Below are 14577 nucleotides of genomic sequence, written 5' to 3'. Positions count from 1 at the left end.
TCATTCCCCCGCTCCGTAAGTAGAATAAAACTCGGGCACAGGGTAGAAACGCAGCTGCCCACTTGGCCTATCTCTCTCTCTCTTTCATTGCACTGTCAGAAGCCAATTTTTCCATTTAAAGTTTTTCGTTTAAATCATTAGTGCTCATTCCTCCTGCTGACCTAGCAAGACACAGTGCGCAAGGGGGGGGAAAAACACACCACTGCTCGTTCGTGCTCCTTCTCATCTGTCAAAAATTCCCGCACCTTCATGGCAAGGCGCAAGAAAAGCCGAGCTTGCGGAAAACGGCTCTGCGGGGGAAACGCCACTGCAGTGGCCACCTCCCACCAGCACTGCAAAAGCTGTCAAAAGGGGTCTGCCGGCCTCTCTCCCCGTTTGCAAATGGCAGGTTCCTTTTAGCCCACCTCTCTTGGCCGGATGGGAAAGCAGGCAGGAGGCCGGCTGACAAAACGAGGATGTGAGCAGCAGATGTGTTGAGCAGAGACTGGGATCGCTCCCAAAGAAAGGAGGATCTGTTCCTGCGATCTAGAACGGGGCAGGCAACCTTTACCACCCAAAGAGCCATTTGGACCCTTTTTCCACGGCCCCGAAGATCTACTGAGCCGGAGAGGCGGCTCTGCATGGAGCCACCTCTGGTTCAACCCCTCCACTCACCTTTCCTTCCAGCACTGCTCTGTAGGGCCTGCTTGGTGCCGCCGGCTCTCGCGCTGCAGGAGGCAGCACGCCGGGCAGGGAAACCCCCTCTGCCCGATGGAGCAGGCAGCTGCCTGCTCTGTGGGGCAGAGGGGGGATGGTGGCTGCAGGGATGGCAGAGGGGGAATGGCGGCTGCTCCGGAGGGACACGCCCACACTACCCTCTGACATCCAGGGGTCGGAGGGCAGTGTGGCTGTGTCCCTCCATCCCTCCAGAGCAGCGCTGGAAGGAGAGGTGAATGGTGGGGACGCGAAAAGCGGCGCCCTCAAAGCACTGAGCTGCCTCCGGTTTGGCCTCTCCACTCACCCTTCCTTCCAGCATTGCTCTGGAGGGCTGGAGGGACATGCCCACACTACCCTCTGACCTCCAGGCCACGTGGAGCTGCAGTATAAGGCTGAAAGAGCCGCATGCGGCTCTGGAGCCGCAGGTTGCTGATCCCTGATCTAGAAGAAATGGACACAACAGGCCGCATCCTCCTTCACTGCACTCACTCAACAGAAAAGAGTGCCTGTGAATCACCATGGCTGCCGTTGCTGCCCGGGAAGGGCAGGGGGAGGCCCCTTTGCCTCCAACCTAGTAAGGGCAGATGGGGGGGGCTCTCAGCCATGCCCCATACGGGCAGGGCAACGTCACAGGGGTGGCCGACCAGAGCTTACATAAGGCCAGGCTGGCCTCTGTGCTCAGACCATGGGCCCTGGCCAGCCAACAACTTGCCTACCCACCTCACCCCCTTTTCATACATTGGTGATGTGTTAATGCATACTGCTTTGTCATAACCAGAGGTGGGATCCAGCAGGTTCTCACCAGTTCCCGAGAGTGGGTTACTAGTTATTTGTGTGTGCCGAGAGGGGGTTACTAATTGGGTCTGCTTTTCCGTTAGAAATTCCATTCGGTCCAAAAATCATAAAGTCCTGTTGTTTCCTATGTGGCTGGTTAGCGAAGATAGAGAATGGGATAATTCTCCCTGTTGGGCTGTTTTTAAAACATGTTTTAGCAATATGGTAAAGTTCTTTGTTTAAGGAAAGAATCCTTCTTTTGATTTCTAGAAACAAAATTAAGTATTTGAAAGTATTAAGTATCTGACAGGCAGTCAATTAGAGGAGAAGTCGTTGTTTCTGTTGGCAGTAGACGATAGCACTTGCTATAATGAGTTTAAATTATGGACAGAAAGATACCAGCTGGAAATTAGGAACTTTTTTTTTACAGTAAGAGTTTTTTACAGTAACAGAGAAGTGATTAATGCCCCACCCCCGGAATGCCCAACCACGCCCCCGTCGTGCCCTGCCTAGTCCCATTGGCGCTACGCCACTGTTTGAATCCCATCACCATGGGAACCTGTTACTAAAATTTTTGGATCCCACCACTGGTCATAACCATTCGGTGGTTTGTCGCATGGGAACTGACCTGAGGGGCTGGGGAGGGAAGTTAGGGAGCTATCTCCCCCCCCCCCCAACATGTGATATGGAATGCTATGGCAAGAGGCCGACTGCCCAGTTTAGCATCGCAACGAAGCTCCAGTAAGAGGCTGACTGCTCGCAGGAGCTCCACAGCAGCAGCAAGGGCATCCATCAGCCAGCAGGGCGGTGGGAAATGCAGCTTGCCCCAGAGGCACCCCTGAGGAGGGGGTGCCCAGTGTTACAAATTCAGATCAGAATCCCATGCTTCGCCCCACACTTCAACAACAACAACAACCTTTATTTGGCATTTAAAAAATAGGCTCTTGAGCATTGCCAGACATTTTTGAAATACAAATCAAGAGTACATTCAAAGCGCAGACAGGAAGACTGTATATAGCAGTATACGTTACTTAGAAAGTTCTGTCACTTGTAAAAGAAATTTTGCTACTTTTTCCAAGAGCATGACATCTGTGTTGTTTAACAGAAGCTCCACAACAGAATAGTCAGAGTCACTTTCGGATTTGTCTAGGGCCAGCCTGGGAGAGAAATTCCTAATGCCCACATATCTCGGACAGTCAAGAACAATGTGAGCAAGAGTCTCCACTTGATTTTTACAGTGTGGACAAACCCGATCCTGGAGAGGGATGGATAAGTAGCGACCCTTTGTAATGGCCGATGGGAAGGTATTGGATCTGGCCCTTGTGATAATCCATCTCTGTTGGGGTTCAGTTAATAATTCAAGATATTTGGCTATGTGCCCCTGTTCCGGTATTATTCCGACAGAGAGGGGTGAGCATGATTTATTTGCTTGCCCCAACAAGATATGATATTCCTGTTCTAGAAGTTTACTTTTCAAGGTTTGGAAATTTTCTCTAGGTGTCAGCATACAGAGATCTTCCAGTAATAAACCTATTGAGTAAATTTTTGATTTGAGAAGTTGATACCATTCAGAGGCAAATAGGTCTGGGCGCGATGTGTATATTAAACTGCGCACATCAGAGTTAAAACATAATTTGATCCAATACTTGAATGTATTCAGCCATGCTCTTGTTTCAAGTAGGTTCTGACCAGTTTCTAAGCATAGTACGGCATATGGTACAGAGTGTGGTAATCCGAGTATTTTATAGAGGAAGCCAGATTGTATTCTTTCAACAGAATTGTTCCATGCAGTCATCCATAAGGGAACTCAATAAACGGTTGGCTACAGCCAAGTAATTTTCCCCAGCCATGAGTGTTGTGTGATTATTGGATCAAAAGGCTCTGAGAGGGGGTGGTCCCATCCTCGGGCAGCAAATAAGAGCCAAGATATTAGGCCCACTATTAACCAATCTCAGTGGCTATCCAGAAAATGTATGCTTAAGGAAGCTCTTGGAAGATAAAAATCCAAATTGGTCTAGACTGGTTGCCAAATTTTGTACATTTGTTATAAAGAAACATAGATTAGTGAGAAGGCTACAGCCATAGTATTAGCGATACACATACATGCTTGCCTGGCTCACAATTATTATCAATATTATTATTATTTTAATCTAGGATTGAATAGGGAGCGCAGATGAGCCATAATCTAACAGGCAGGCAAGCCTACACATGTATGAATAATTTTAAAGTGAGAGGCTTTAAAACAAGTAAGACAAATTAGGTAGAGGTACAGGTTTTGATTTTAGCACATGTCGTATGTCTTTAATTTATGCTGAGAATTAGAAAGCTGGGAGAATGTGTACAGAATTTGCTGGTCTGTGACTGTAATAAATTGAATTGACTGGGATCGCTTGCGTGGGACTCCGCTGGTTCTCGTTTTGTAGCATGGCTGAGAAAGGGACTCTTTAACCAATGCACTACTGTTGATTAACAAAGGCGGATTCTGCGCAGCACAAATATAACAGGCTGAGGAAGGAATATATCCCGTTCTGGGAAGAATTTTGCACGGGCTAAGCCTGTTATATTTATTTCTACCGGGGTTGTGCAAAAATCATAAGAACATAAGAACAAGCCAGCTGGATCAGACCAGAGTCCATCTAGTCCAGCTCTCTGCTACTCGCAGTGGCCCACCAGATGCCTTTGGGAGCTCACATGCAGGATGTGAAAGCAATGGCCTTCTGCTGCTGCTGCTCCCGAGCACCTGGACTGTTAAGGCATTTGCAATCTCAGATCAAGGAGGATCAAGATTGGTAGCCATAGATCGACTTCTCCTCCATAAATCTGTCCAAGCCCCTTTATAAGAACATAAAATCACCAAACTAGCTACTTTTTTTTTTACAAAGTCCTGGGTTTCAAATGCTTCTTGCTTGCCTGTGCAAATTGCGGCAGCAGGAGACGTCCAATTTACCCCCTTCCGTGCACCATTTGAGTGGATTCTCCAGACAGTCCACTCAAATGGCGGCTGCTATGTTCAGATGGGGTACTATAGCAGAAACTGCACCTTTTGCGTACAAATACTCAATCCATGAGTTATACAAGAGTAAATTTCAAATCATATTCAAACATTGTGGGTCTCTAAATGGAACCTGCTGACACAGAGAACAGCACTAGGTCTGAGATTAAGAAGAGCTTTCTTTGTGAAACATTACTTTTTACCAGGCTATAATCATAACCTATACTGGCTTGAAAAAGGCTAACGAAATAAAACCATATCCGGAGGTTTTACTGCCCTCAATATTTAGCTTCACCTGTCAAATTTGTGGAAATAATCCCTATTTACAAAAATTGAGACAGTGTTTGAATATGGTTTGAAATTTACTCTTGCATAACTCATGGACTGAGTATTTGTACGTGAAGGTGTAGTTTCTGCTATAGCAGTGGTTCTCAATGTTCCTAATGCCGTGACCCTTTAATACAGTTCCTCATGTTGTGGTGACCCCCCAACCCTAACATTTATCCATTTTACAGATGGAGAACACTGATGCAGAGAATCTTAGGCAACCCCTGTGAAAGGGTCGTTCGACCCCCAAAGGGGTCCCAACCCCCAGATTGAGAACCACTTTGCTATAGTATCTTATATACACCTACCTTGTAAATGGCTGATTCTGCATGGGCCAAAAACAGCAGTGTGAAAATGGTGTAAAAGGATAAGCTTCTCCTGTGCAAAGGGGGAGTGAGGGAAATGGGTTCATTCATAACAAGTTACACTTATTATGAATGAGCTACACCAACAACAGCCTTTATTAGACATATAAAATAAGCTCTAGAACATTACCAGACATTTGTGATGTACAAAGCAAGCATATGATCAAAACACAGACAGAGAATTCTGGACCACTCTGACAACCACTACGTTAAACTACACAGAGAAGTCATTGAAATCCACAAGCACATGGACAATTTCAACAGAAAGGAAGAAACCATGAAAATGAACAGAATTTGGCTGCCAGTTTTGAAAAACACTAGAGTCAATTCAGTGACTAATCAGCTCCACACAAACACAGGATGACTATAGACATTCAAAGGGAACTAAGGCCAGACTACTTCTATTCAGATGCCTCACCTATTGACCTTGGTATCTCCATTGTTACTCACATGCTACACTTCATTGTTACTCTCTTGCCAGGCCACTCCTATTCAGATGTCCTCACGTATTCACCTTTACTCACAGGTATATATACTCCACTTGCTTTCCTTTCCTACTATCAGATCCTCTGAAGATGCCAGCCACAGATGCAGGCGAAACGCCAGGAGAGAATGCTGCTAGAACACGGCCATACAGCCCGGAAACCACACAGCACCCCAGACAGAGAAACTGTATCTAGCATAAGACCTTACTTAGAAAGTTTGGTCACTTGTAAAATAATTTTGCTACTTTTTTCCAAGAGCATGACATCTATATTGTTTAACAGAAACCCCACAACAGAATTGTCAGAGTTTCTTTCAGATTTGTCTTGGGTCAGCCAAGGAGAGAAATTCCTAAGACCTACGTATCTCGGACAGTCGAGTATAATGTGAGCAAGAGTCTCCACTTGGTTTTTACAGTGTGGACAAACCCAATATGAATGAGCTGTGCGGAAATGCACCCAAATGCTTCCTGATACTCACATGCCAAGTTTTCTGTCTGTGACACAATTTGCCTTGCTTGGAATTTGGACAAATTTGCACATGTGCATAGAAGCAGAGGTGTAGCAAGGGGGGAAAGCGCCTGGTGCCCTGGTGCGTCCTCTGCCCCCGCCCTGCCCCACCACCACAGGGGCGCGTGCCCGGTGCATTGCGCACCCCCTGTCCTCTTGGAGTTACACCTCTGCATAGAAGACAGAGAGCCACGGCAAGGGAGCCAGAGAAGGGTCGAGGCCTGCAGATCACTGTGCCTTTTTTAAAAAAAAGGAAACAGGAAGGCAACAAGGCTGGGCTGATCCTGTTATTATCTGAAATTATTAATCATAACCGGGCAAAAATCATCCCGATCATTTGGTGCATTAACCGTAACAACAGGCACGATCTCAGAAACCCTCACGACGCCTCTGGAAAACAGGTCGGCCAGTTTATTAGCACTCCTCCCAACCTTGATGCTCTCCCACAAGGAGAACCGTCCCCTGCCTGGGATAAGCAGAACAAATGCTACGAAGCATGGCTGGAGGCTCAGGAGAGGAAAGGAGATCATTACAAAGCGTATGCTATTTAAAAAACGAGTTTTAACTCCTCCGGGACAAGACAAATGGCATCCTAGGGGCAGGCTGATGTTATTTTTGGAGCCTCTGGCTCTCATCTTTAAGAATGCTTCAGAGGTGCTAGAAAACCAGAGATGGATTAACGTTGTCCTGATCTTCGAAAAATGGGGAACGGAGGACCCGGAAAACTATAGACTGCTCAGCCTGACTTCGGGTCAAATTCTAGGGGAGACGGTTAAGGGCCAAACATCACTTGACATCTTGGGGTGATTCAAATTGGGGTTCACTGGGCCCGACTAATTTATCTGGTGACACTTAGTAGTGTGAAAATCACTTCCAACTGGGCCCAACTCGCGAAAACGGCACTGAGAGATTGGTAGAAGCTGCCCCCGCCCCCGCCCCCCGGCCACATTTTCAAGCAGAATTGGGCCCAGAGAAATCCAGAATGGCTTGTCCTGCAACAGTCTCCCAGTAGAGCACCTGGTAAAGAAGAGGGGGAAACCTACAATTTTCCATAAAGGGGGATGTTGAAGTGGGTGTGAGGCCTACCAGTTGGGCTTACGGTTTCATGTCTTTCAAGTGCCTGGGGGCAGAGAACAGCAACGGAAGGCACGACTACGCAAACCATGAAGCAGTGTGACAGCATCACATTCCAAGAGAGCAACTATTTATTGTAGGATGCTGCTGCTATAGTTTTAAGGTTTTGTATTTTTAACTGGGGTTATTCAATTTGTTTTATTATGGTTGTTGTTGTTTTGTTGTACACCGCCCTGAGCCCTTCGGGGGTAGGGCGGTTTATCAAATCGAATTAATAATAATAACAACAACAACAACAACAACAACTGGGTCTCTTCTCAACTGTCTAAGAACTTGACAAACCCTGCTATATGGCTTGGGATTTACCGTTCCAGGTCAGGCTCAGACAAGCTTCAGGATCCGAGATTCTGCTTCTCCAAATAATGCACCAACACATGCATCTCCATAACCCGCACGCATGATGCACATTGTTCTTTGTGTGGGAGCATCCCCCCTCCCCCCCAATATTCTTCCCCAGTTCTCCAGATTAGAGTCCACTGCTTTTAACTACTACACCATGCTGGCTCTCCAAAGCATTGCATTCCTAGTCCTGACTTTCCTCGACGCCCCCCGCCCAGCAGATATTCTAGATCAGCTCGGGACAGAGCACCTTTGGCCCAGCAGGGACCATCCATCTCTTGAGGAGTCACCCAGTACTTTGTGATTGGACCCAGACCACATTTCTATGTCACATCTCCTGGGCTCAAACATCAAACATTTGAACACACACACACACCCGCCTTCTGCAACTCATTGCCACAGGATAATAATATAAGAATATAAGAACATAAGAACAAGCCAGCTGGATCAGACCAGAGTCCATCTAGTCCAGCTCTCTGCTACTCGCAGTAGCCTACCAGGTGCCTTTGGGAGCTCACATGCAGGATGTGAAAGCAATGGCCTGCTGCTGCTGCTGCTCCTGAGCACTTGGTCTGCTAAGGCATTTGCAATCTGAGATCAATCCATTGGTAGCCACCATCCACTTCTCCATAAATCTGTCCAAGCCTCTTCCTTTCCTATCCAGGTTCTGTCCTTCACCATTCCTGTGGCAGCATATTCTCTCCTTCCTCCCCTTGCCTGAAGAAGTTCTTCCTTTCATCCACCTTCCTTGTCTTCACTCATTGTCTCATTGGATGCCTCCTCTTTATCCCTCTCTTCATTGTCCACTGCATCCATCTTTCCATAGGATATAGCCACGGTCACTGGCTTAACAGGGAATTAGGCAAATTCATAGAAGGGAAGTCTGTATAGTAAAAAAGACGATATTTTTTAAACAAATTTGATCTTAAGTTAATCTAAATATCTAAATATTTTGTCATATATTTGAGGATTTTAGCCGAAGTGATAAACGAAAGATGATATTGTTAACAAATCCGATCTTAATTAAGTTCATCTACCGGTAAGTATCTAAATATTTTGTCGTATATTTGAGGACTTGTGTATATAGTATTTTAATATACTGGATTCCGTTCTCTACTCCGTCCATTATACTATACTGCCTTCTCACTCCACACCATCCTTTCACTCTATTTTCATGGCTTTCTCAGGCTTGTAAATGCAAGCTGCTGAAAACAAAATACAGAGGAAGGCGGTGGATTTCGTACTCGTGAGGCTCTCGGAGGCTGACCCTTTGGGGACTAGGGCCCTTCACCTAATCCAGTGCGGCTCTTCCGAGTTCAATTTAACTGATGCTACTTCAGGGACTTGGGATTTCTTGGTGCTGAATTGCAAGCCGCATCTGAAGTTAGGAAAATCGCCAGACATCTGTGTGCCAACATTAACCGCAGCTGATGGAGTGCTTTTCTTTCGCCTTCCCATCCTTCCTCAGGTGCCCCGAGAGCGGGCCCGGCCTCTGCGGACTGTGTAGCAGTTGTCGTATATTGATTGCAAAAAATCCTGTACATGACAGGTGATTTGCACCATCTGCTGCAGACGGCGTCCGTCAAGGGAAGTGAAGCAGACACCTTGGGACGTCCGTGTTGAGAAATCATCTGAGAAAGATGCCGGGGCCGCCGACTGGAGCGGGGGGCGGGGGGGGGAGATGTCAAAGGCAAAGAGAGCCTGTTCCGTTGAGAGGGGAGGAGAAACATCTGCCGCAGCTGGCAACAAGCCCACGCTGTCTTGCCGCATTTCACATGAATACCATTCCGACTGCATCCTAAAGTACACGATTCCGCGGAGGGCTGGGTAGAAGGGCTGCTGGGGGCCGTTCTCAAAGAACAGCACGAGGAAGATCAGAAAATGTCTACAACACTGTCAAAAGAACTAAGGTCACGGCTAGGGTTTTGGCAGCAAATACGCTATTCATTAGGTTTCCTTGTGTGTCTCGATTCTGTGTCTCCTGTGTGTCATTCTAGCCATCGGGTGTCTCTCTCCTCATATCCAGTTTCCTCCACTGTGAGTCACCTCTGTGGTTGTCTCTCTCTCTCTCTCTCTCTCTCTCTCTCTCTCTCTCATGTATGTATGGACATGGACATGTCATGGACATGGAAGCATATGTATGGACATCGTATTATGTAGACATGTCAGTCAGTGCAATTATATTTCATTTAAACAATCATTTACCGTAACAATTACAATTATGTACTATATTTTCAAAGTTTAACATAAATTGTCATACATACTCCCTTATCAATACTATTACAGTTCATTCCTTAAGACCATCCCTACTATTTCCTCTCCTTTTGTTATGTATGTATGTATGGAAAGCTATGATCTCTACATGTCTCAGGGGACAACTGGTAACTATCTCGGACATATGGATACATGGATACATGGATACATGGATACATGGATACGGATGGATGGATGGATGGATGGATGGATGGATGGATGGATGGATGGATGGATAGATGGGTGGATGGATGGATGGATGGATGGATGGATGGATGGATGGATGGATGGATGGATAGATGGGTGGATGGATGGATGGATGGATGATGGATGATAGATAGATAGATAGATGACAGACAGACAGACAGACAGACAGACAGACAGACAGACAGACAGATGAACTTCCAAAGGGACCTGGTGGGCCACTGCGACTAGCAGAATGCTGGACTAGATGGACTCTTGTCTGATCCAGCAGGCTCTTTCTTATGTTCTTATATATAGATATAGATATATAGATAAATAATATTAATTTGTTTGATTCCCTCATTCTTTATGTATATAGTTTTTCCATGCCACTGTATATAGCTTTCAAAATAGACTTTTCATACATTTAAAAACTTCAAAGCAATTGTACATGTTTTTTTTTCTTTTTCCAAATAGACCTTTCATACATGTTTTCGTTTAGGGTTGGCAGCCTCCAGGCCTGGCCTGGAGATCTTCCAGAATTACAACTCACCTCCAGACTATGCAGACAATTTCCCACTGGAGGAAATGGCTGTTTTGGAGGGTGAAGTCTCTGGCAATCTAGAGAGTCAGCCTGGTGTAACGGTTAAGGGTGGTGGACTCCAAAATGGATACCTGTTAGGTCTCGAACCCTTAAGCCAACAAACAAACTCTGAGCTTTTGATCAGTAGTGTTTATTAAGTTGGTCTCGAAGCACCACACTAGAAAATCCAATTTTGGCGAAGCTGGCATTCACAGTCCCCTTTATCCCCAAAGCAAGCCCCCCTCCCATTTCCCCAAGAGACTGGAGCTAAGGCACCCCAGGATTGCAAACAGATCGTGAAAGAGAGCCACCTGGCTTCCTGCCTCACAAGATAATGGAAACAACTCCCTTTCTCATGGGATCAGGGTGTCAGGGGAAAGCGTAGTTATCTACAAAGCCTATGAAGCTGTAAAGAAAAATCAAGGAAAGAATGCTCCAAATGGCAGTGGTTACATATAGCAGGCTGGTTACATATGTCTTTCAGCAGCATTGGTTTGTTGTTACAAGCAGTTACACTGAGGCAGGAATGCATCTTAATCACATACATACTATCCCCCTGACAATAACCAGGTTCGATTCCTCACATGTAGCCTTCTGGGTGACCCTGGGCTATTCAGAGTTCCCTCTGAACTCTTTCAGCCCCACCTATCTCACAAGGAATCTGTTGAGGGAGGGGAAGCATGGTGTGGTTAAAAACTGTGGACTCTAATCTGGAGAACTGCGTTTGATTCCCTACTCCTCCACATGAATGGCAGACTCTTATCTGGTGAACTGAATTTATTCCTCCACACGAAACCTTCTGGATGACCCTGGGCCAGTCACAGTTCTCTCTGAACTCTCTCAGCCCCACCTATGTTGTGGGCTGGGGAAGGAAAGGCAGTTGTAAGCCGCTTTGGGACACCTTCTGGTTGAGAAAAGCAGTGTTGGGGTGAGCCAGCCTTACCCAGCAGAGCCTCAGACAGAGCACAGGGATGCCTGCCCCATCTGTTGCCCTCTGTCACAAGACCCCCATGACTCACGGTGAGCTCACCTGTCACAAGACCCCCATGACTCACGGTCATGGGATGCCCTGGACAAAGGGACAAAAGGCACATGCCCCCAGGTATGGATTAGGCCCTCGCAGGAGCGTTTCCTTCCGCACGTACGCAGCCCCCATGACTCATGTATCACCCAGTATTCTCCCGCTTTCCCGCCTCCCGAAAACCCTAATAAAAGGTGCCAGGGACCAGAGCTCGGCAGATTAGCTAGATTAGATTAGCTAGATTATTCCTTGCGACGAACATCACGACTTCATATAATATTTATTGGTTTTGCACATTTATACATCAGCATCAGCACGACTTCAAAGCAGCGTATAAATCCAAACTCTTCTTTATCATATGCCTCCAGAGTTACATCTCCCTCCCAAACACACTGCCTTCCCACCCTCAAATCTCCAGGGATTTCCCAATCTAGAACTGGCAACTGTATTTTCATTGGGTCCCCCCCTCCTTTTGTGTTTCTGCACTTTTTGGGTAGGCTATTTGGCCAGGATCCTGAATCCAGGATCCAAAATCTGGTGTTCAACCCCCACCTGCCAAGCCTATAGGGTGAAGGATCTGCAGCAGAGAACGGCCACACGAGTCTTCTTAACCTGTCCTTGATTGTGACTTTAACTCCTACCACCCTAAGATACTTTGCTGGGTTTTGAGACTAGTATTTCCAAGCTAAGCAGGGAAAAGAACACTGCATCGCAAATCTCACTCAGGCAGACAGTGGGAAAGAAGAGGTGTGATAAAGGAGGGGGAAGAGAGCAGTAAAGAAATGGGACCCTCAAAATGCCCTGAAATGAAACCACCAGTGGCGTAGCAGCAAGGGGAAGGGGGGGGCATGTGCAGTGGTGGGATTCACCCGGTTCGCACCACTTCAGTAGAACTGGTTGTTAAAATGGTGCTTGTAAACAACCAGTTGTTAAATTATTTGAATCCCACCACCAGAACCGGTTGTTAAATTATTTGAATCCCGACACTGGGCACGTGCCCCTGCGGGGGTGTGGTGAGGGCCTGGCAGGGTGTTCCGGGGCGGAGGCAGACGGGGGCATGGCAGGGGCGCAGGGCGCACGCGTGCCCCGGGCACAGTTCCCCCTTGCTCCGCCCCTGGAAACCACACACCTTTTCAGTGCAGTTTGGTGAAGGCAGTGGGCTTGTTCATTCCAAACTCACCCTGGGAACGTTGCCTTTGCAAGAGAGTAAGCGGTCTCCAAGACAAATGTATCACAGCCCACCTTTAGCCAACTCCTCCCCAAACAGGGCACACGCTTGGATGCATCCTGAAGCAGAGATATCATATAACGCACAGGATGAGGGGAGTCCCTCTGCATGGGAGACCTTTCTGGAATAAGCCCCCAGGCTCTTAAGCAAACAGAAATCTGCTTACCCAGTTTTCAAGCTGACCAAAGCATCTTCCACTCCTTTCTGGTTGTACTTCACCATGTACGCATGCATCTCCTTGTAGTTATTCCGGATGTTTCTCTCGGTGCTCCCGTTCGGTACCGTCCCGAAGCGAAAAGGGGGTGAATAAGCGTACGGCTGTTGAAACTGGTAGAAGAAACAACACAGGGTGGTTCAAATCTGCTCTGAAGAGGTGGCATCCCCCTTGATTCAAGAAACCCTTTCTAAAAGTATCAGACTAAGATTGGGGAGACCCGGGTTCGAATCCCACTCGGCCATGGAAGCTTGCTGGGTGACTTTGGACCAGTCGTTAAAAAGTGCAAATTCAAAGGCAATGCCCTTTTAGACCAGCAGCATTTTATTCTTGGTATGAGCTTCCATTCATGGGCTCCAGGTACACTTGTGTTAGTCACACACTCACAATCTACCTTACAGGATTGTTGAGGATAAAACAGAGGAGGGAACAATGCCAGCCGTTATCCTTGGTTCAATCCCAGCCGTTATCCTTGATCATATGAGCTAATTCATATGAGCTAATTCATATGAGCTAATCATATGAGCTAATTTCCCCATTAGGGGAAAAGGCAAAATATAAATTCAGTAAAATCAAATCAATACATTAAAAAATGGCAAATCTGCATATGTTCTATGGAACCCACTGGGTACTGCAAAGAAGAAGAGTTTTGGATTTATACCCCACCTTTATCTCCTGTAAGGAGACTCAAGGTGGCTTACAAGCCTCTTTCCCTTCCTCTCGGAGCTCTCTCAGCCCCACCTACCTCACAGGGTGTTTGTTGTGAGGGGGGAAGGGCAAGGAGATTGTAAACCCCTTTGAGTCTCCTGCAGGAGAGAAAGGGGGGGATATAAATCCAAACTCTTCTTCTTCTTCTTCTTCTTCTCCCCACACTTGTGAGGCAGGTGGGGCTGAGAGAGTTCTGAGAGAACTGTGACTAGCCCAAGGTCACCAAGCAGGAATGCAGGAGTGCGGAAACACATCTGGTTCACCAGATAAGCCTCTGCCACTCAGGTGGAGGGGTGGGGAATCAAACCTGGTTCTCCAGACTAGAATCCACCTGCTCTTAACCACTGCACCACGCTGGTTCTGGGACATTTGATTCTTACAGGTCACTGACTAAACCTGCTGGGCCCCATTTTTATCCAGCATCACCTAAGAACACAGACTTTGTTACTGACAGGAAATGAGCAAAGCGGTGGTTGAAGGCAAGTCATTTCCCAGAGGCACGCCCACCAGTCTGCAAGCTCGTAGTCTTTCTAACTGGATGCTCCCCAAATTCCACTTGTTTAAATTCCTCCCCCTTGTTCCAGCTCAGCAGGCCTAATTTCCAGAGAGGAACCGATGCACGAGGATTCCGGAGTTATCAAACAACGGCAGAACCTTTATTGGGCATCAACACCAGAAAACCATAACGGGGAAAAATGAACAAATCGGATGAAAATAAGCTATTCGTCTTTTACAACTGGGACCTGCAATAAAAACTGGGCTGTTGGC

The 14577-nt window shown here is 46.9% G+C and overlaps 1 protein-coding gene across 1 annotated transcript in view; it reads right to left on the bottom strand.

Moving 5' to 3' along the window:
* GRIN2A (glutamate ionotropic receptor NMDA type subunit 2A) overlaps positions 1-14577 on the bottom strand; it is a 299483-nt gene that overhangs the window by 38202 nt on the left and 246704 nt on the right. The window contains exon 11 of the mRNA XM_048493435.1: positions 13054-13214. Coding sequence (XP_048349392.1) covers positions 13054-13214 — 161 coding nt within the window. The remainder of the gene's footprint in view (positions 1-13053; positions 13215-14577) is intronic.

Source organism: Sphaerodactylus townsendi, linkage group LG04 (assembly GCF_021028975.2).
Source record: "Sphaerodactylus townsendi isolate TG3544 linkage group LG04, MPM_Stown_v2.3, whole genome shotgun sequence".
NCBI classification, from domain to species: Eukaryota; Metazoa; Chordata; class Lepidosauria; order Squamata; family Sphaerodactylidae; genus Sphaerodactylus; species Sphaerodactylus townsendi.
The sequence above is the reverse complement of the archived record's forward strand: the minus strand, read 5'-3'. Positions and strand labels throughout refer to the sequence as shown.